Source organism: Bacillus rossius, chromosome 2 (genome assembly GCF_032445375.1).
Source record: "Bacillus rossius redtenbacheri isolate Brsri chromosome 2, Brsri_v3, whole genome shotgun sequence".
NCBI lineage: Eukaryota > Metazoa > Arthropoda > Insecta > Phasmatodea > Bacillidae > Bacillus > Bacillus rossius.
In genome coordinates, this window is record NC_086331.1 from 95617247 (window position 1) to 95641381 (window position 24135).

The following is a 24135-nucleotide window of genomic DNA, read 5'->3' on the forward strand; positions in this document are numbered from 1 at the left end:
GTTGCAGCTGTTGAAGACATTCTAGCTCCCGTCGATTGTAAAGTACGGTAAGCGATAAAGATTTTTGAATGCACAGAGCATAGCGCTGATCGAAATTCATCGTCAGCTGTGTCAGGTCTACTGGCCTAACGTCATGAGCAGCAGATGGTGCGTCGCTAGCGCAGACAATTTTCAGCAGTTGAAAAAAGTGTGCATGATAGGAAATGCAGTGGGAGGTCATACATCAGTGATCTCAGTTATTTCCATATTTTCCTACACCTCAAGAAATTCCTGTCAGTAGTAGGCAGTCGAGGGCAGGCTTCAGGCTGAGGATTGAGGATGGGGTCAATGACCGGCTGCCATATTGGATTGTGACATCACGGCGGAACTCTTGGATGACCTTGACATTTGTCATTGACCTTTAAAATTTGCCAAAATTTGCCAAAATGTCCAGTTTTTATGAAACAAAATTTGTCAAAAATTAAAAAAAAAAAAAATCTAAAAAATAACAATTTACTTCTTGAAGGAAAAAATTCGCGTTTTGAGGGAAAATTTCCCATTTTAGTCCTCTAAAATTCCGGAGACTTGAAAATGCATAAAAGAGGTTAAAAAAAAAAACATGTAAGCCATGCTCGAGACCTTTGAGCCTTATGGGAATGAAATATGATACATCGAGGGAAATTAAACACCTAGATACTATTTTTACTTAAAAACGCAAATAAAGAGTTTTTTTGAATTAAAATTATTAAAAATATATATACAAAGCTTGTACGCCATCAAGTACAGAGTCCTCGGTTCGAACCAGCCAAGGGAAATTTGATGAAATATTATTAAAAAATATTAAAAATCCAAAAACGTTATTTAAATAATTTTAATAAAAAACAAACTTTCATCATTGTAGTATTCTGGGATCCGACAACTTGTTTTGTGCTAGTGTGTGACTTTTCATATTGGTTTATTTTTATTTGCTAGAACGCAGTAGTATTTATTACCAGACCATAATGGCAACGACCCTCTTGTCAGCATCTTGGCCGCCACCTTGAACATAGGTAATTATTAATCTAGAAAATCGGAAAAAAATCTTTAAAAAATAATAAATTACCTAATAATTAACTGATAAATCTACTGATTCCTGTCTTTGGTTAGATCCTTGCTCGATACAAAAAAATTATTTTAGTTAAAAACATTATTTAATAAATCATGTTGAAAAATCATAAAATATGTTTAAATTCCTCATCTACCAGCCTCTAGTAAGCCGAAGATGACATATTGACTACCATCTTGGTAATTCGTAATTATTAAGATAGAAATTTGTAAAAAATTCCCAATTCCTTAAAAAAAACACTTATTAAAATAATGTTTGATTCGATCAATTTTTGTCCATTTTGATAGCTGGCAGTACAGAGATAATTAAAATGACTAATTATATATCAAACAGTTAATTCAAAATGGTAGATCCAAGATTGCTGCCGTGAAGTCACAATCCAAGATGGCGGTCGGCACCACAGGCACCACACCCTGAACCCTGGCGCAGGACATACCAAAACATACTACTTCAAAGGTCACGATACTAGTATAAAAGGTTTTTTTTTATTTTTCAAAAGTTTTCAAGTCTTCCGCATTTTTGAGGACTTAATGGGAGATTTTCCTTCAAGTTGGGAATTTTTTTCCTCAAATGGTTTTTTTCCTTTCAGAATTTTTGGCGGAATTTTTTCTAAAAAAAATAATAATTGATATTGGGCTAATTTTAGTGAATTTTCTGCAAATGTTGCCAAATTTTTAGTCATTTTTGGCAATTTTCGACAATTTTTTCAAGATGATCGCCATGACGTCACAATCCAAGATTGCGGCCGGTCATTGACCCTATCCTTAATCTTCAGCCTGCAGCCTTCGCTCGACTCGGCTATTACGTATTACTTACTACTCCTGTACTCAGTATTTTGAGCATGACAGAGGCGGAGATTGTTGTCACACAGTAGTTCCAATCCTAGGTGGCAGACTTCTTTGACACAGGTATTGAAATGTTGGGCTCACATTGTGTTGAAAAAATAGCTCAAAACTTGCTGTATCTGTTGCAATAATACTGTCCATTAAACAGTGCTTTATTTCTGAAAAATGGCACCAGGGAAATTTGCTTTGTGGACGCGCCTCGTATGTGTAAATTTGTAAATTTTTATTTTATTTTACATGCTCATTTGAAATAATTTTATTCATCTGGTTATTTGGTGGTATGTATGGATGTTTTTACGCAGGATGCTCGAAACTAACCCTTTTTTTCTTTCACATGATTATACACAAAACTAAAAAATACTGAGAAACACAAATCAAACAATTAAATGGAGGGAACGGGTGGGCTGCTGTGCCGGTTTCTCCTTCCTACATCCTGAAGCTGGCGAAGCCCTAGTTCTGTAACTACATTGCCCTGAGTGGCCTTCCTAGCACGCCCTGGTATTTGGCTATTAAAACTCAACATCAACATTTTAACAAGCGTTATTTTCCCTCCACGCAGTTTTCCCTTGATTCTCTAATTTGAGGTTTATTAATGGAAAATGGTGTTATTTACACTCGATGAAAATTTGCCATTTTTTTTTTAATAGCTCTGTTTTACGCGTAGAACCACAAAGAAGGCAGTTTCCTCACGTCATGATCTACTGATGATGGCAGTACACAACGAGATCATGCCGTGGTGAGGCACAACATTCACAATCCAGAGAACCCGGCTTCAAATCTGGCCATCATGATTTTGTTTTCCGTAGTCTTTAGAAATCACACTAGGCTGATTCTAAATTGTATACTTCTACAGTTCATGGATCATTAGTAGAGACTGAAAAATCAGATTTTATTAACTTATGCCTAAAAAATTAGGTGTCACTTTTCTCAAATACAGGTTTTATTTTTCTCAAAAGTAGTTATTTTCAAATTAAATATTTTTTTTTTATCTAAGAACTCATTTTTTTTAAGAATCGGTTTTCTAGTAAACAAAATAAATATTTTTCAAAGTATAAAATTCTAGCCAGATAACCAAAATTTAATAAACCTTTCCTAAAATTTTAACAAATTTTGTAAACTACATTATTGAATTTATTTTAAAAAGAGATATTAAGCATTACTCTAAAAAACTTTCATTTTTTTCGAAGGCACCTAGAAACTTAATAAATCGCTAACTTTATTTTTAAAACTGGGAACATCACTGTAGGCTGGTGTACGATGTGCGTGGTGTATCTGTAAGTGTTGTAAACATGCGATGACGACAACGGTGGGCAGTTCGGTAAATACCTCAAACACTAGTGAACCTTACCAACTGCGAAACAATTGTGTGGATTTCATTGTTTTGTTGCTTTAAAAAGGTGATCAGTAAAATATATTCTGATACGTTTTTTTTTTTTTGAAAAATTTAAACATAATTGTTTAGTTAAAGGTTTAATTAATGAAAAAAAAATTCAAAACTGCTTGGCACGGTTAAAACAAGTGACGGATAGCGGTATCTGAAATGAGCATTGAAATGAGCATTTATATTAGCATTTGCCTTTTTTTCCTCCTAAATTTCTACCCCTTAACTTTGCTAAATATTCCTGAGATTGTGTCACAGTTTTTTTCATCACCGTGAACGAGACAGCTGTACATGATTGCAGCAATCAGAATGATCTGGCAACCTGGGAATGGATCCGAGCCGGACTGGAATGGGCACGTGCATCATGTGAACTAGTTGGAGCTGTGCCGGACAAGAGATCGGCACGGCGAGAGCGCGTGGCAGGGACGCGGCAGGGACGCGGCAGGGACGCGGCATGGACGCGGCATGGACGCGGCAGGGACGCGGCAGGAACGCGGCATGGACGCGGCAGGGACGCGGCAGGGATGCGGCAGGGACGCGGCAGGGACGCGGCATGGATGCGGCAGGGACGCGGCAGGGACGCGGCAGGGACGCGGCAGAGACGCGGCAGGGACGCGGCAGGGACGCGGCAGGGATGCGGCATGGACGCGACAGGGACGCGGCAGGGACGCGGCAGTGACGCGGCATGGATGCGGCATGGACGCGGCAGGGACGCGGCAGGGACGCGGCAGGGACGCAGCAGGAACGCGGCAGGGACGCGGAAGGGACGCGGCAGGGATGCGGCAGGGACGCGGCAGGGACGCGGCAGGGATGCGGCATGGACGCGGCAGGGACGCGGCAGGGACGCGGCAGGGACGCGGCATGGATGCGGCATGGACGCGGCATGGACGCGGCAGGGACGCGGCAGAGACGCGGCAGGGACGCGGCAGGGACGCGGCAGGGACGCGGCAGGGATGCGGCATGGACGCGGCAGGGACGCGGCAAGAACGCGGCAGGGACGTGGCAGGGACGCGGCAGGGACGCGGCAGGGACGCGGCATGGACGCGGCAGGGATGCGGCAGGGACGCGGCAGGGATGCGGCATGGACGCGGCAGGGACGCGGCAGGGACGCGGCAGGGACGCGGCATGGATGCGGCATGGACGCGGCATGGACGCGGCAGGGACGCGGCAGAGACGCGGCAGGGACGCGGCAGGGACGCGGCAGGGATGCGGCATGGACGCGGCAGGGACGCGGCAGGGACGCGGCAGGGACGCGGCATGGACGCGGCAGGGACGCGGCAGGGACGCGGCAGGGACGCGGCATGGATGCGGCATGGACGCGGCAGGAACGCGGCAGGGACGCGGCAGGGACGCGGCAGGGTCGCGGCAGGGACGCGGCAGGGATGCGGCATGGACGCGGCAGGGACGCGGCAGGGACGCGGCAGGGACGTGGCAGGGACGCGGCAGGGACGCGGCATGGACGCGGCAGGGACGCGGCAGGGATGCGGCAGGGACGCGGCAGGGATGCGGCATGGACGCGGCAGGGACGCGGCAGGGACGCGGCAGGGACGCGGCAGGGACCCGGCAGGGATGCGGCAGGGACGCGGCAGGGACGCGGCAGGGACGCGGCAGGGATGCGGCAGGAACGCGGCAGGGACGCGGCAGGGACGCGGCAGGGACGCGGCATGGACGCGGCAGGGACGCGGCAGGGACGCGGCAGGGACGCGGCAGGGACGCGGCATGGATGCGGCATGGACGCGGCAGGAACGCGGCAGGGACGCGGCAGGGACGCGGCAGGGTCGCGGCAGGGACGCGGCAGGGATGCGGCATGGACGCGGCAGGGACGCGGCAGGGACGCGGCAGGGACGTGGCAGGGACGCGGCAGGGACGCGGCATGGACGCGGCAGGGACGCGGCAGGGATGCGGCAGGGACGCGGCAGGGATGCGGCATGGACGCGGCAGGGACGCGGCAGGGACGCGGCAGGGACGCGGCAGGGACCCGGCAGGGATGCGGCAGGGACGCGGCAGGGACGCGGCAGGGACGCGGCAGGGATGCGGCAGGAACGCGGCAGGGACGCGGCAGGGACGCGGCAGGGACGCGGCATGGACGCGGCAGGGACGCGGCAGGGACGCGGCAGGGACGCGTCATGGATGCGGCATGGACGCGGCAGGAACGCGGCAGGGACGCGGCAGGGACGCGGCAGGGACGCGGCAGGGACGCGGCAGGGATGCGGCATGGACGCGGCAGGGACGCGGCATGGACGCGGCAGGAACGCGGCAGGGACGCGGCAGGGACGCGGCAGGGACGCGGCAGGGATGCGGCAGGGACGCGGCAGAGACGCGGCAGGGACGCGGCATGGACGCGGCAGGGACGCGGCAGGGACGCGGCAGGGACGCGGCAGGGATGCGGCAGGGACGCGGCAGGGATGCGGCATGGACGCGTCATGGACGCGGCAGGAACGCGGCAGGGACGCGGAGGGACGCGGCAGGGACGCGGCAGGGACGCGGCAGGGATGCGTCAGGGACGCGGCACACCTTTCTCCGTGCCCAGCGTGTGGTCGTGGGTGGCCATGCGCGTCGCCTGGCCGGACACCCGGTCCCAGTCCAGGTCGTCCACGCGCTCCCTGGACGCGGCGTTGCTCCAGCCGCACTCGTCGATCTCGAAGGTGCAGTCGCCGGGGCTGGTGGCGGCGATCTGAGGCGTCGCTGCAAGCATCCACCACGGCCTCTGTCCTCCGTCCTAAGCCTTCAAGGCAGTGGCGTAGCTAGGATTTGTGTATGGGAGGTGTTAAGAAGCATGCCCCCCCCCCCCGTATTAAAGTGGTGGGTCCGGGGGTTCTCACCCGGAAAAATTTGGATTTTAAGGTGTAAAATAGCGCTATTTTAGCAGTTTTCGGTACTTAAATTGAAATATTGTAATGGCAAAAATTTTATTAATTTTAATATGAAATTTGTTTGAGTGATGAATAAGAAATTAATTAAAGATTTGGGGCTAAAGGGGGGGGGGTTGAACCCCTAAAACCCCCCCTGGCTACGCCCCTGCTTCAAGGTGTACCTATATTCTACTACACGGCCACATTATTATACATTAACATTATAATTACGAGCTTAATACTGTTACCACGCAAAAAAAGGGCCTAGTTTAATAAAAATTTTAAATGAGTTATATCTTAGGATTTGACAAAGTGTGACTAAAGGGATTAAACATTCTAATGGATATATGCCAGTTCATGTTATACACTAACCACAATAATTCACAAGGAAAATTAATACAAAAGCAAGCCAGAATTAGACCATGTCATATGTTAAATTCATAAACAGTACAGAGAATTAATTCCGTTGGAGGAATTAGTTGGAAAAATCAAAGTATCACGGCACAGACAAACACAGAGGTGTTTTTAATACTTCTTACTACGTTCGTCTGTGCCGTCGTCGTTGTGTAGTCCATAAGACCTGTTTAGAGTCTGCGTCGCGGTGGTGTCGTGTTGTCCAGATAATCTGTTTAGTATCATTGTTGGATTCGCTGTATGTCGCTGTTTTTACATGGTCGTTGTCACCCCACTGTTTTCATCTGTGCCGTGATATTTTTTGCGGCTAATTTCTTTCACGGAATTCTCTTTTCTATGTATTTAACATTTTACATTGCCTGCTTTTAGTTTGATTTTCCTTTGTGTTCCTGTATTCTGTTCTTGTCCATTATTGTTGCTTTTCACATACGGTGAAAACCAGTAATGGTCCATTAAAATGTTTTAAACTTTCTTCCAAATGGCATGAATAATTCAAAGAACGTGGAGTTCCCTTCTGTTGCAATCACAGAGAGTCTAAGTTAAAACAAAGCAAACCGCCAAAGTTTTATAATAACCGATTATCTATGTCAAATGCAGAAACACTTTTTGAATGTGATTTGAATAGGTAAGGAACTTCCAAACGTGAGATATTTCAAAATATTTGCTAAAAGGGGCTTAACTATATCAAAAACAAAACACAAAAATGGATCAACTAATGCATACAATATTTTCTGTTACAGGGTACATTATTTATTGTTGAAAATTGGTGTTTCGTATTATTGTTTCTATCTGTGACTAGTAGATATATATAATTATTTCTTGCTATTGGAATCGGGGTGAGGAGCTAGAGTCGATGTCCACCATTTTGAATTGTGACGTCATGGCGGATATCTTGGATGACCTAGAACTTTGACCTTGACATTCTGAAATTGCCAAAACTTGCGAAAAAAATTAATCAATATTTGTCAAAATTTGCCAATGCTTCTACAAAATTTGCAAAAATTTCAGTTTTTAGGAAAATATTCCGCCAAAAATTGAAGAAAAAATTTCTATTTTCGAGGGGAAAAAATCTGTAAAAATTCAAAAAATAAAAATTGGAAAACCTCAAAAGACGTTTGCCTTTAAAAAAAAATGAAAATTAGGCTTAAATTCCTCATCTACAAGCCTCCAATAAACTTATTAGGACATTTGACTTCGACCATTAGGATGTCATGGCCGACATTTTTAGTTGTGCCGTCATCGTTGGAAATTTCGTAACAACCGCCATGTTGAACTGTAATTACTATCAAAAAATTCGAAACATTTTTGTATAATACAAAAATTATTTAAATACAAGTTTATAAAATATTAATTAAAAACGCATTGAAATCATGTACTACTCATTCAAACTCGGAGAGAGCAAAGAAAAAAAAATTGGATCCTTCCTCCACGGAAGCCACCTATAGACTGACATCCCCCCAACTAATACCAAGGTAGTTATATCGACAGCCAGGATGGCATCATAGTCGCCAGCTTGCTTTCGTCTGCTGGAGGTCGCCATCTTGGATTATGACAACATAGTTGCCATCCGGTTTCCGTCTGCTGGAGACAGCTATCATTTTTTTAGTAGGTACTTGCTACCAGGAGTGCTAATGTCTTATCGTCTGCCAAAGTGCACTGTCGCAATATTGGTTTGATTTTTACCCGCTAGAGTCCATTAGTATTTATTGTCAAGGTGATCACCATCTTGGAAATTCGTAATTATTTAGCTAGAAATTATGGAAAGATTTAAAATTCATCAAAAAATCACTAATTAGTGTACTGATTGATTTGAACTATTAATTACCTTGGTTCAATACTTGATCGATGAAAAAAATTCTTTTCACATCAATAAATTGTTTTAATAAATATTATGAAAAGTCCTCAAAAAGGCTTAAATTAATATACTACCAGCCTCCAGTAAGACGATTATGACATATTGGCCGCCACATTAAAATTCTGTAATTATTTAATCATGATAGCTGCATCCAGCAGACGAAAACCAGATGGTGACTATATTGTCAAATCCAAGATGGCGGCCTCTAGCAGACAAAAATAAGATTGTGACTATGTTGTCGATCAAGTATTGAACCAAGGTAATTAATAGTTCAAATCAATCAGTACACTAATTAGTGATTTTTTGATGAATTTTAAATCTTTCCATAATTTCTAGCTAAATAATTACGAATTTCCAAGATGGTGATCACCTTGACAATAAATACTAATGGACTCTAGCGGGTAAAAATCAAACCAATATTGCGACAGTGCACTTTGGCAGACGATAAGACATTAGCACTCCTGGTAGCAAGTACCTACTAAAAAAATGATAGCTGTCTCCAGCAGACGGAAACCGGATGGCAACTATGTTGTCATAATCCAAGATGGCGACCTCCAGCAGACGAAAGCAAGCTGGCGACTATGATGTCATCCTGGCTGTCGATATAACTACCTTGGTATTAGTTGGGGGATGTCAGTCTGTAGGTGGCTTCCGTGGAGGAAGAATCCGTCGCAATATTTTTTGCTCTCTCCGATTCCTAACGAGGACTCCATGAAGTAGGTGCTTTTTAATTAGAATTTTATAAAATTGAATTTAAATATTTTTTTTGCAAAATTTTGGAAAATAATTACATTTTTTAATATGGCGGCCGTAACGAAAAATCAAACGTTGACAGCACAATTCAAAATGGCGGCTATGACATTCTAATGGTCGAGGTCAAAAATGTCCTGATACGTTTATTGGAGGCTTGTAGATGAGGAATTTAAGCCTAATTTTCATTTTTTTTAAAGGCAAAAGTGTTTTGGGTTTTTCGCATTTTGAATGTTTAAATTTTTTTAAAGGTTCTTTTGATGGAATAGTTTCCTTAAAACTGGAAATTTTTACAAAATTCGTCGAATTATTGGAAAAGTTTGAAAAAGTTTGAGAAATATTTTTGGAAATTTTTGACAATTTTTTTAATTCAAGGTCTAGGTCATTCAATATGGCCGCCGTGACGTCACAAACCAAAATGGTGGACATCGGCCCCAACTTCTCACTCCGACTCCAGTAGTAGGTTTTTTTTTTATATACTACTTCTGTGGTTCTTCTCCCACGATATCATAGCATTATTTTACATAGGTATAGTTTAAATTGGGGCATTGACGCTCATGGTTTAAAATATAGTTATCAAGGAGTGGGGTAAATTCCTCCGCTTGGCCTTAGAACTTTGACCTTGATCTTGTATCTTGATTTAAATGTGATATCTCGAGTTAAAAACTTACACGCAAATTTGTTTTCAATCTTAAATCCTACAAGATATTTTATTTGAAATTTTAAACACTGTAAACTGATCAAAAAATAAAATAAGTGTTAGGTTTAATTTATTATTATGAGTAGTATAGAAACGTATTTCCGGGGACATGGCGCCGGCGCGTGGAGCCGGAGCCGGTGTCCGCCATGTTTGATTGTGACGTCACGGCGGCCATCTTGGATGAGCTTAACGGGACACAGCGTAACGGGACAATTGGATATTGAAATTTGACCCTCAAAACTAGTCAAAATTGGGCAAAAATTGCCCAAAATTCCTCAAAAATCACCAAAATTTCCATTTCTGTGGGAAAAAATTCCGCCAAAAAATCTCAAAAATTTTGATAAATTACAAATTCCCGTTTTCGAGGGAAAAATTACACGTTTCGAGGGAAAATTCCTGTTTTATTCCTCAAAAATACCAGCAGCTAGAAATGTCCATATAGAGGCTTAAGCATCCATGTATACAGCCTCAGATAAGCCTCTGACGTCATCATGGATTATGACGTCACCGTTGCAATTCCCGTTACGACCGCCATGTTTAACTTTTTAATTTATTATCCGATTTTAATGAAATTTTTTTTAAAAATTATAAAAAAATTCAATTGATAAAATTTTAATAAAACTATTTTAAAAACATACATTTACGACATGGAGCTCGGAGTCCTCGGTTCGAACCCGACGAGGGCAAAAAAAATAAAAATGGCGACCGATCCTTCCCCCCATGGTGGCTGCTGGCAGACTGACTCCCACCACTTATGTCAAAGTATATATATATTCACCTAGTATGATGCCATGTCCGCCATCTTGAAAATCCGTAATTTTAATGCTAGAGATTCGGGAAAAAAATTAAAAATCATTAAAAAAATTAATCAACCTAATTAAATAATAAAAAAATCCTTAAAATCACCGTTGCACTTTACGTGACGGCCGCCATCTTGAAATCACCCACTGGAGATCACCATCTTGTTTTCGTCTGGTAGAGTGTGCTGATACCATGTTAGTATAATTATCTGGTCACCACACCTTTGAGCTTGACCTTGAAATTTGACTTTGTCCTTGTCGACCACCATGGATCCGACATTTTATTTTCAGTACATGCTACCAGGAGCTACCACCTGCTGGAGTACGCCATCTTGTGTGTGTACTTGTATTATAGAGTACATTTCCATCTGGATAGTTTTATTCTAACCCGCTACAGTGCAGTAATCATTTATTACGGAGGTGCCCCCGCCATATTTAAATTCAGCCGCCATCTTGAAATCATGTAATAATGTAGCTAGAAAAGCGGGGAAAAACACAAAATTCATCAAAAAAATCACTCATTAACTTACATATTGATTCGATCCGCTCCAGTCCTTGGTTCGAACCTCGATCGATGCAATAATGTTTAATTTTATGAAGAAAAAAAATAATTTCAATAAACAATGTTCAACATTCTTAAAGAGACTTTAAATCCTCTACTACCATCATCCTATCAGTCATCAAGACCACCATATTGGAAATGCGTAATTTTAATGCTAGAGATTCGGGAAACAGTTCAAAATTCATTAAATAAATTTGTAATCTATATACTGATTGATTAGATGGACTAAGGTCCTTGGTTCAATCCCTGGCCGATACAAAACAACTTACATTTAAGTACCAGAGAAGTGAAAGGTTCGAGAAATAAAACACCACAAAGTCTTTTACAAACATAATATTTATTACACATTTTCTATCCTACTACAGAATCACTTGCGAAAGCCAGCAATCTTATAAACATTTAGCCCTGCATAGATGTGCAACGACTACTTCTTAGCTCCAACAGCCTCCAAATGCTTAACACAGCTCCAAATGCTTCAAATGGCTCCAACAGCCTCCAAATTATTAAGACAGCTCCAAATGCTCCAAATGGCTCCAACAGCTCCAAATGCTCCAAATGCTCCAAAAGGCTCCAAATGCTACAATAGCTTCCAAATGCTCCAAAGGCTCCAAATGCTCCAAATGGCTCCAACAGCTCCAAAAGGCTCCAAATGCTTCAAAAGGCTCCAATAGCTCCAAAAAGGCTCCAAATGCTTAACACACAGCTTTAAATGCTCCAAATGGCTCCAACAGCCTCCAAATGCTTAAGACAGCTCCAAATGCTCCAAATGGCTCCAACAGCTCCAAATGCTCCAAATGCTCCAAATGCTCCAAAAGGCTCCAAATGCTACAATAGCCTCCAAATGCTCCAATAGCTCCAAATGCTCCAAATGGCTCCAACAGCTCCAAAAGACTCCAAATGCTTCAAAAGGCTCCAAATGCTCCAACAGCACCATCTTCAATTGGTTCCAACTGATTCCAATTACTTTTCTTATCGAACTTGGCATGATTAATGACATGACTTTATTAGTATACATTTTGACTGGCAGTGGTAACGTTTTTTACACCTTTCAGTTATAAGTTTTATTTAGAAATCAGATTTCGATAAATGGTATATACCATCTAGAAAGAAAATATATTAATTTATCTTCAAATTTATACACATACATTTAATTTAAGCCATTATTGTATGTAGCCAGCTTCCCTCAGTTCTTTGAGTATGAAGGATATTTCTTTAATGTTCGAATAGTTTCCTGCACAAATCGATCCATGTAGTAGTCGTAGCCTGTCAACCAATATGTTAGGATCTTCCCATGAGGTATAATCAATCTCTTCTGCTGCGTTCATCATCCTTGCATGTTTATAATAAATATTATTATCTCTGGTGTCTATCGTTTCAACACCAACCACGAGGTCACTTTCGTCATCTTGCCAGTGATTATCACAAGCTTGATCAGGATAGTTTATTATATTACGACGTTTCCATCGTTTTGGTCTCAAGCCACCATCACAGTCTTCGCTCTTGCATGCTTTTGGTGCTTCAGCACAGTACTCAAAGATGTCAGCCTTAGATGTGTCAGCACAGTCTTCGTTCATGCCAGCTTCTAAACTGTCACCACAGTCTTCAATCATGTCAGCATCACAAACTTGATCAGGATAATTTATTTTATTACGTCGTTTCCATCGTTTTGGTCTCAGACCGCCATCACAGTCTTCGATCTTGCCTGCTTTAGGTGCTTCAGTACAGTATTCAATCATGGCAGCCTCAGATGTGTCACCACAATCTTCAATCATGCCAGCTTCAAATGATTCATCAAAGTCTTCGACCTTGTAAGCTTCAGGTGGTTCTCCATCTATCACATTTTCATGGAGACGACTAGATATTGGAGTAAATATATTTTAATTTCTAATGTGGTTACAACTTCCTTCGTTTGTTTTAAATTTCAAATTATTATCTTGATCTAGATCAGTAATTTTAGCATTAGCTTTTTCGCCTTCGTTCCTCTTCCGCGATGTTGTAGCCCAGTCTTCGCTATCTTTATTCATATTAATAGTACAGGTCTTGTCATGTCTATCCAAGTAATATCTTCTACCAAAGGATTTCTGACACTGACTGCAATGAAATTGTTTTTGACAAGGACCCAAATTACACTCGCTTCTCTCATGTCGTTTAGCATTCTTTCTCAAGGTAAACACCTTGCTACAGTATCTACAGTGATGACGTTTTGATACAGCAACTAATCCCGAATCAGGATTCATATTAGTTACTGAGACTAATGCCAGACGCAAACTAAGAGTTTTAAATTAGATATATTACTTAAATAGAATTTTTTAATTATTTCATCAGCGAGAATTAAAATATCTCATTCAAAGGTACTTGTTGCAAGTAGTTCTGCTTTTCAACAACAGATGTCGCCACATGTTACTTGCAGGTAAATAATATTTAGTTCTTTTATGCGGGATGCGTGATGCTCACTAACGATCGCAAAAGAAGGATGGCATCGCTAGACTCCAAGGAGAAGGAAGTTCGTCCTTCCTGTTAGTGCTTCTTAGATTTCTCAGAGATTATTATTTGACTGAGTAATGATATTTTTTTTTAATTTCCACCTGATAAAAATATTACAAGTGTTGATTAAGTAGCAGAAATTCACTTATTACATGTAACCTTGAAAAAAAAAAGACATGCCTCATTAAGTAAAAAAAAATCCTTCATGCAGAGATCAATTTCTCATCTGTAACCAGAAGCACTCGGAGAAAACCATCAGATGTCTAGTCAGGAATAATCAGAAGCACCCAGAGAAAACCATCAAAATATTGTCAAGAATAATCAGAAGCACACGGAGAAAACCACCATAATATTGTCAAGAATAATCGGAAGCACACGGAGAAAACCATCAAAATATTGACAATAATAATCAGGAGCACACGAAGAAAACCACCATAATATTGACAAGAATAATCAGGAGCATCCGGAGAAAACCACCATAATATTGACAAGAATAATCGGAAGCACACGGAGAAAACCGCCACAAGTTTTCTTTGATATCATAAAATAAGAATTAAATTAATAAAAAATTAAAAATAAAAAACGAAAAAAATACAAACATTCTGCTAGCTTGTGAACTTCTCTTTGATGTGCAAAGTTAGAGTTCTAGTACAAGCCAAAATCAGTTTTTTGAATTTTTTTCGTTTTTTATTTTTAATTTTTTATTATTTTTTTTTGTAAATTTATGATATCAAAGAAAACTTGTGGCGGTTTTCTCCGTGTGCTTCCGATTATTCTTGTCAATATTATGGTGGTTTTCTCCGGGTGCTCCTGATTATTCTTGTCAATATTATGGTGGTTTTCTTCGTGTGCTCCTGATTATTATTGTCAATATTTTGATGGTTTTCTCCGTGTGCTTCCGATTATTCTTGACAGTATTATGGTGGTTTTCTCCGTGTGCTTCTGATTATTCTTGACAATATTTTGATGGTTTTCTCTGGGTGCTTCTGATTATTCCTGACTAGACATCTGATGGTTTTCTCCGAGTGCTTCTGGTTACGGATGAGAAATTGATCTCTGCATGAAGGATTTTTTTTACTTATGAGGCATGTCATTTTTTTTTTCAAGGTTACATGTAATTAGTGAATTTCTGCTACTTAATCAACACTTGTTATATTTTTAATAGGTGGAAATTAAAAAAAAATATCATTAATCAGTCAAATAATAATCTCTGAGAAATCTAAGAAGCACTAACAGGAAGGACGAACTTCCTTCTCCTTGGAGTCTAGCGAAGCCATCCTTTTTTTGCGATCGTTAGTGAGCATCCCGCATCCCGCATAAAAGAACTAAATATTATTTACCTGCAAGTAACATGTGGCGACATCTGTTGTTGAAAAGCAGAACTACTTGCAACAAGTACCTTTGAATGAGATAAATTAATTCTCGCTGATGAATTAATTAAAAAATTCTATTTAAGTAATACATCTAATTTAAAACTCTTAGTTTGCGTCTGGCATTAGTCTCAGTAACTAATATGAATCCTGATTCGGGATTAGTTGCTGTATCAAAACGTCATCACTGTAGATACTGTAGCAAGGTGTTTACCTTGAGAAAGAATGCTAAACGACATGAGAGAAGCGAGTGTAATTTGGGTCCTTGTCAAAAACCATTTCATTGCAGTCAGTGTCAGAAATCCTTTGGTAGAAGATATTACTTGGATAGACATTACAAGACCTGTACTATTAAGATGAATAAAGATAACGAAGACTGGGCTACAACATCGCGGAAGAGGAACGAAGGCGAAAAAGTTAATGCTAAAATTACTGATCTAGATCAAGATAATAATTTGAAATTTAAAACAAACGAAGGAAGTTGTAACCACATTAGAAATGAAAATATATTTACTCCAATATCTAGTCGTCTCCATGAAGATGTGAAAGATGGAGAACCACCTGAAGCTTACGAGGTCGAGGTCTTTGATGAAACATCTGAATCTGGCATGATTGAGTACTGTACTGAAGCACCTAAAGCATGCAAGATCGAAGACTGTGATTACGGTCTGAGACCAAAACGATGGAAACGACGTAATAAAATAAATTATACTGATCAAGATTGTGATGCTGACATGATTGAAGACTGTGGTGACACATTAGAAGCTGGCATGAACGAAGACTGTGCTGACACATCTAAGGCTGACATCTTTGAGTACTGTGCTGAAGCACCAAAAGCATGCAAGCGCGAAGACTGTGATGGTGGCTTGACACCAAAACGATGGAAACGTCGTAATAAAATAAATTATCCTGATCAAGCTTGTGATAATCACTGGCAAGATGACGAAAGTGACCTCGTGGTTGGTGTTGAAACGATAGACACCAGAGATAATAATATTTATTATAAACATGCAATGATGATGAACGCAGCAGAAGAGATTGATTATACCTCATGGGAAGATCCTAACATATTGGTTGACAGGCTACGACTACTACATGGATCGATTTGTGCAGGAAACTATTCGAACATTAAAGAAATATCCTTCATACTCAAAGAACTGAGGGAAACTGGCTACATACAATAATGGCTTAAATTAAATGTATGTGTATAAACTTGAAGATAAATTAATATATTTTCTTTCCAGATGGTATCTACCATTTATCGAAATCTGATTTCTAAATAAAACTTATAACTGAAAGGTGTAAAAAACGTTACCACTGCCAGTCAAAATGTATACTAATAAAGTCATGTCAGTAATCATGCCAAGATCGATAAGAAAAGTAATTGGAATCAGTTGGAACCAATTGAAGATAGTGCTGTTGGAGCATTTGGAGCCTTTTGAAGCATTTGGAGCCTTTTGGAGCTGTTGGAGCCATTTGGAGCATTTGGAGCTATTGGAGCATTTGGAGGCTATTGTAGCATTTGGAACCTTTTGGAGCATTTGGAGCATTTGGAGCATTTGGAGCTGTTGGAGCCATTTGGAGCATTTGGAGCTGTCTTAAGCATTTGGAGGTTGTTGGAGAATTTGGAGCCTTTTGGAGCATTTGGAGCCATTTGGAGCTGTTGGAGCCATTTGGAGCATTTGGAGCTGCGTGTTAAGCATTTGGAGGCTGTTGGAGCTGTGTTAAGCATTTGGAGGCTGTTGGAGCTGTGTTAAGCATTTGGAGGCTGTTGGAGCATTTGGAGCCTTTTTGGAGCTATTGGAGCCTTTTGAAGCATTTGGAGCCTTTTGGAGCTGTTGAAGCCATTTGGAGCATTTGGAAGCTATTGTAGCATTTGGAGCCTTTTGGAGCATTTGGAGCATTTGGAGCTGTTGGAGCCATTTGGAGCATTTGGAGCTGTCTTAAGAATTTGGAGGCTGTTGGAGCCATTTGGAGCATTTGGAGCTGTATGTTAATTATTTGGAGGCTGTTGGAGCTGTGTTAAGCATTTGGAGGCTGTTGGAGCTAAGAAGTAGTCGTTGCACGTCTATGCAGGGCTAAATGTTTATAAGATTGCTGGCTTTCGCAAGTGATTCTGTAGTAGGATAGAAATTGTGTAATAAATATTATGTTTGTAAAAGACTTTGTGGTGTTTTATTTTTCGAACCTTACATTTTTCTGATACTTTTTTAAAATTAAAGTTGGTTTGTATCGGCCAGGGATCGAACAAAGGACCTTAGTCGATCTAATCAATCAGTATATAGAATAAAAATTTATTTAATGAATTTTGAACTTTTTCCCGAATCTCTAGCATTAAAATTACGCATTTCCAATATGGTGGTCTTGATGACTGATTGGATGATGGTAGTAGAGGATTTAAAGTCTCTTTAAGAATGTCGAACATGGTTTATTGAAATTATTAAATTTTTTTCTCATAAAATTAAACATTATTGCATCGATCGAGGATCGAACCAAGGACTGGAGCGGATCAAATCAATATGTAAGTTAATGAGTGATTTTTTTTATAAATTTTGGATTTTTTCCCGCTTTTCTAACTACATTATTACATGATTTCAAGATGGTGGGGGCACCTCCGTAATAAATGATTACTGCACTGTAGCGGGTTAGAATAAAACTATCCAGATGGAAATGTACTCTATAATACAAGTACACACACAAGATGGCGTACTCCAGCAGGTGGTAGCTCCTGGTAGCATGTACTGAACATAAAATGTCGGATCCATGGTGGTCGACAAGGACAAAGTCAAATTTCAAGGTCAAGGTCAAATTTCAAGGTCAAGGTCAAAGTTCAAGGTCAGGGGCTAATTTCCAGGTCAAGGTCAAAGTACAAGGTCAAGGTCAAAGTCCAGGGTTAAGGTCAAATTTCAAGGTCAAGGTCAAAGGTGTGGTGACCAGATAATTATACTAACATGGTATCAGCACACTCTACCAGACGAAAACAAGATGGTGATCTCCAGTGGGTGATTTCAAGATGGCGGCCGTCACGAAAAGTGCAACGGTGGTTTTAAGGATTTTTTTATTATTTAATTAGGTTGATTAATTTTTTTAATGATTTTTAAATTTTTTCCCGAATCTCTAGCATTAAAATTACGGATTTTCAATATGGCGGACATGACATCATACTAGGTGAATATATATATACTTTGACATAAGTGGTGGGAGTCAGTCTGTCAGCAGCCACCATGGGGGGAAGGATCGGTCGCCATTTTTATTTTTTTTGCCCTCGTCGGGTTCGAACCGAGGACTCCGAGCTCCATGTCGTAAATGTATGTTTTTAAAATAGTTTTATTAAAATTTTATCAATTGAATTTTTTTATAATTTTTAAAAAAAATTTCATTAAAATCGGATAATAAATTAAAAAGTTAAACATGGCGGTCGTAACGGGAATTGCAACGGTGACGTCATAATCCATGATGACGTCAGAGGCTTATCTGAGGCTGTATACATGGATGCTTAAGCCTCTATATGGACATTTCTAGCTGCTGGTATTTTTGAGGAATAAAACAGGAATTTTCCCTCGAAACGTGTAATTTTTCCCTCGAAAACGGGAATTTTTAATTTATCAAAATTTTTGAGATTTTTTGGCGGAATTTTTTCCCACAGAAATGGAAATTTTGGAGATTTTTGAGGAATTTTGGGCAATTTTTGCCCAATTTTGACTAGTTTTGAGGGTCAAATTTCAATATCCTACTTGTCCCGTTACGCTGTGTCCCGTTACGCTCATCAAAGATGGCCACCGTGACGTCACAATCAAACATGGCGGACACCGGCTCCGGCTCCACGCGCCGGCGCCATGTCCCCGGAAATACTTTCATATACTACTATTATGTTTTTATTAAAATGGGTGCAATTAACTAATAAGAATATAATAATAAAAACTGAAATGAAAAAATGCTGCTCCGTAATTCTCGTCCGTGTTCGCCGTTTTATAACTTTAAAGATTAATTATACTCTAATACAGGGAAAGTATTTAAGAAGTTAAGTGGTGTGTGATGAAATGTATGCAAACTACATATTAAAAAGTTTCTAATTGAGTTCTATAAATAAATAAAATCCAATTTTTTTTATTTAATTAATGAGTTAGATATTCAATAATAAAGTCAAACAAAGGACCGTAATTTAATGAACTCCTGGAATAGGCCACTGACGATACTACAAAGAAACCAAAGGTGTATTTCCACGCTCACAGTACAACGGCCCTTTATATAACTGAACACCTACACCAAATGGCAAAAGTTCAACAGCATTAGCTTTGAAGGTTGCGGTTATAATGAATAACAGCTATGCCTTATGACCAATAACTTAATAATTTCGCACCATAATCAAATGAAGTTTTTCATGCGTCTATTACATTCTTGGCGTGTTTTACTTTGTATAACCGGGTAATGAACTGTCACATTTCATCCCACGGCTTTTCGGTACTTCGATTATATCCAGTATTCTCGCATTACCTACACATATAGTTGTACAAAATATATTTCCAAAAATAACCGAAAGCATGTTATCTCGTATGAGACAATAATACAGACACATTTTTACGACATATTTATTCAATAGTTTTTATGCGTGTTTAAAAATAAAATATCAGAAAGAAATTTAAATAAATATCATAACGTACTTGCATCTAAGAAACACATAATGTTTACCAAAACAGAGATCATACACATGTGAAAACATTTAGGCAATACACGTTCCCTTCAATAATAAAGTGTGGTTTGCATGTAATGTTAAAAAACTAAAATTTAAGAGACTTTGACATCAAGTGACATAAACCAGAACCTAGAAATAAACAAAAAAGGCCGTCTTGTCTGAGCCCTCTCAGAGAGATCTTTTCCGCAAAATGCGTGCATTAGTGTCAAATGCTAAATTTGAATCGCATGACAAACAGGCAGTGCTCACTACACACGCTATGCTAGGGTGGTGGAACCCCAAGGGCAAAACGGACTCCAACCAGAGGAGGTGACTTTGGCAGGGCGTACACACAGTAAGGCCGGGTTTATAGAAAACGCAAGAACGCAGAAACGCAAGAAACGCAAGTACGGTAAAAGTCCAACCTTAACTCTTCTACCAGCACGTTTATAAAAAAACGCAAGACACGCAATAACGCAAGAACGCAACGCAAAAGTTGTTCAACTTTCTACTTCTTGCGTTTTCTCCTTGCGTTTCGGCCTACTATACTGGTTGTTTTAGTATGTGGAAACTGAAACTGTCATGTAATGCATATAGAAGGCTCTGCGATTGTAATCGTTACGCTTGTGTTTCTTTATTTATATTTTGGGCTGGCATTCTTCTAGTGAATACAGCGCAATGGAGGAAGCTGATGAATTTCTTGTTCAGCTTATCCAAAATTTCCCCTGCCTGTAAGATAAGTACAACAAAGATTTTAAAAATAATCATGACTTATTCCTGAAATTTTATTTTTTGACGTTGGTGATGGCCGGCGTCCTTGCGTTTTTTATAAACGACTGTGAATTTCTTGCGGTTGTCGCGTCCTGCGTTCTTGCGTTTATGCGTTCTTGCGTTTTCTATAAACCCGGCCTAAAACTTTTTTTTTTAATTTAGTGCATATTTTGTGTCGTTTTTGCCTTTCTCTCTTCCCTCAAGTTTAGGTGCTGACATGGCCACCACGAGGGGTACTTGCGTCCCTCGTTATCAAAATCCAAAGCAGATTTAAAATACGAAAGGAGACCTTGCGTCCAAGTGCCCCATCCCACGGCGTGGTAGACTCTTTTCTACTCTGTTGAACTTTTCATCAGGTGGCACCAAAAAGTCAATAAATGACTTACAGCATGATTTCTTATTACCTTTAGTTATACCGTGCACTACCTTGAGATGCGAGGACCATATTTGAAATAACTATTAAATCTTACATATTGAATTATGTTTAACTTTACATGCCTTGTTGTAGCATGAGTTAAATCTAATTCTAAACCCTTTCATTAAGTACATTTCTTAATTTTAAGGTACTATGAATTTTTTTATCCTCACTTATGCATTTTAAACTGATTTTTATGACATTTTAACACAGTAAAAAACATAAAAATACAAAAATTTTGTCTATTACTTTTTTCATACCACTTTAGTAACGATAAATATTACCAGCAGTACATACAGTTGGAAAGACGAACTTATAGCTAAGAAGATAAAATTATTAATGTATAGTTTTGGTTCATTATCTTTTAATTTTGATGGTAACAATTTTATAGTAATTTTATATTTTTAATATGCATTACAGGCAGGATGTTTCGTATATGATTTACTTACTTGGACAACTTCCAAGCGTTAAGGAAATGTCATCTAATGCGATATCCCCGAGGCTGTTTTTGCCTACTTCACCTGAGATTACAATCTGGAAAAAAAGTTCATTAACACAGATTAATGATGAACATATTATTATAAAAAAACAATGATTTAAAGGGAGTGTTAGGGGTTTTGTATAGTAATAAGCAATTAATTTGAATTACAAAGTAGCATAGTTGACTACGTACAAGTCAACCATAAATTATATATGCCAATAGAGAAATTATTTTAAAAGGATACTTTAGTTATATTTCATGATTTTTAGATTTCCTTTTTGTTATTAGTTTAGTTTACTTAAGTAATACTAAAATAATTAGGTAGAATATGAGGAGTAATAAGAATAACAATCATATTCTAAAGAACTGATACTACCAGAAGGATATAAACAAATACACAAGATGCATTACTGAAACTAGTACTACACCCTTTGCCATAAATCGCATTGGAGTTAAGTTTTCATACAATTAAATGAGTGGTTATCACAAAATTTAAGGACTTCTTAAGCAAGAAAGACACTTGAACAAGATAAACTGATAAAATCAATACGCGTGTTTCTACGCTGTTATGCCACGCAAAGAAAATAGTGTAGATCTAGTAAATAAAACATCGACTAGTTTTAGGCGTGCTATTTGTTTTTCATAAGCTAAGTTCATCAGTTTCCATTATGCAGTTTGCTTTTGTTTTATTTCAGTTATTTCTGTGATTATTTTTTCAAAGGTGCTTGAGTTATTTCTATTTAAATTTGCATTTATTACCACATACGTTATTGGTTTTCATTCATGTCTCTATAATGTTGAAGAGTAAATTAGTTTTTTGTGACAAAATTATATTATTTACTACTTGAGATATAAATGAGGTAGTTATCCTGGCATAATTTTATTTAAATCCCAACCACATTTTCAGTTTCGCTGTTTCGTTAGGTTTCAGTAGTAAAATTATGTCTATTAGTATAATAATTTCGTTTACTTAATTTTTAGCTATAATTGTAAAATTAATTTATTAGCATTAGAAAAAATATATTATATGCTCAATATTATTATAGAAGTATGTATTGTAATTAACGTTACTTAGTTCGGTTGACATGTTTAACGGCTGTATTTGTTTGTTAAATATAACTATTTATTTTTGGAGAAACGATAGAAAATCCACAACAATGTACGTTATCTGACAATTTTTTTTGTGTTTAATGACATGTGTTGAACATTATATTATCATATGAGTCCGCTGTGACTAGAAGTTGGGTCTTTTGTTATAAAGTGATATTGTTGTGTTAGTGATTCTATGATTAATTCGCAAGTAAACATGGGTGATATTCCTACTACGCGAGTACGTAGCTAGTTGGTGAAAACAAGCAATAGACTCTAGTTCGCCGGTACCCTGTCGCTCAGGTTTAGAAATCTTTATATTCCGGGATTTTTAACACGATACAATAATCAATGACAAATCAAAACTTTACATTTTTAACGTGATAAGGACATGTGACTTAAGGCTTGAAGCAACAAAAAAAAAATTAAAGTAAGCTTTTATGTTCTATATTCATATATTCTTTGCTGTACGTTCGAAGAAACTTTTTATGCCATGTGTAATTAATTTTTTTCTTAAGTATAGACACAATTATATGTTAGTATTTGAAGTGCCGAAAATTAATTTTGCGGGTAGCATAAAAAAACTTATATGCCTATTAAAAGTATTGTCTTTGTTTTAAACAAATGCCAGTGTAGCATGACAAAATTCTAAGTTTTATTTACAATAATTTCATGGATATATGCCATTGCAACTTGAAATTATTTAAAATCAATATTCCTCATTCTAATAATCATAAATAGAACGTAACATATTAAGTATTTTTCATTGTATTTAAGATTGAAATCCTCAGTAAGTAATAAATGTTGTTAAATGTAATGATAAAAAAAAGGGAATTCACTGTTTTCTAAGAAAAGTTATTTTAAGTAGAACTTAATGAATTTTAAACCATCATATTTTAGTGTAACTAGATAAACTACAGTATTAAGTACTTATTTATAAACGATTTTAAACAAAATAAATTTCCCAGTTAATTCCTTCGCTGTGAAACACCACAGGGCTCACTCGAGATATCATGAACATTTTTCTTGACGCAGCTAATTTACAGTAAAGATGTAGGTATGTCCCGGTAAATAATTTTCTTACTTTTGTCCACTAATGCCAAAATTATATATGGGAGTAAAGAAATTCACATGGAAGGCAATGTACATTTTCTTACAGGAATCAAGGCCTTCGTTACTCAAACATAGGATTTTTCATAGTTCAATCTGTTTTATATAACGAAAAAAATTATATTACACAGATCCTAATTCAAGCTAACAAATAAAATTGTAATTTTTTAAAATTTATTAATTATTTATTGAAACTAGGATGCAAAAAAAAATATGGAAGTAAATGTATTAAGCGCTAGCGCACCTGATCACTTAAGATATGCCTTGCAGGGAAAATCCCAAGATTAGCTCTGAAATTTTAGTGGTGTTGATCGTCACCTATCTTCTCTGAATAAATTATACGCGTGCTTGGTTTGTGCAAAATCATCTGTTGTTACCCAAAACTAAAATAAGGACCACACCAAGCCAGTCAGTATATCGCGCTCACTGAATTCTCGGTTTCCCACACTTTCCTGAACTCACCCCATGCCAATCCTGGGGCTGTTCCTTACAACAAGCCA

At 39.1% G+C, this 24135-nt stretch overlaps 1 protein-coding gene across 1 annotated transcript in view; it reads right to left on the reverse strand.

Annotated features, from left to right (window-relative positions):
* The window catches only part of LOC134528800 (MAM and LDL-receptor class A domain-containing protein 1-like), a 110015-nt gene that overhangs the window by 30952 nt on the left and 54928 nt on the right, over positions 1-24135 (reverse strand). The window contains exons 10-11 of the mRNA XM_063362463.1: positions 21405-21489; positions 5825-5995 (exon numbers count right to left, since the gene is read on the reverse strand). Coding sequence (XP_063218533.1) covers positions 5825-5995; positions 21405-21489 — 256 coding nt within the window. The remainder of the gene's footprint in view (positions 1-5824; positions 5996-21404; positions 21490-24135) is intronic.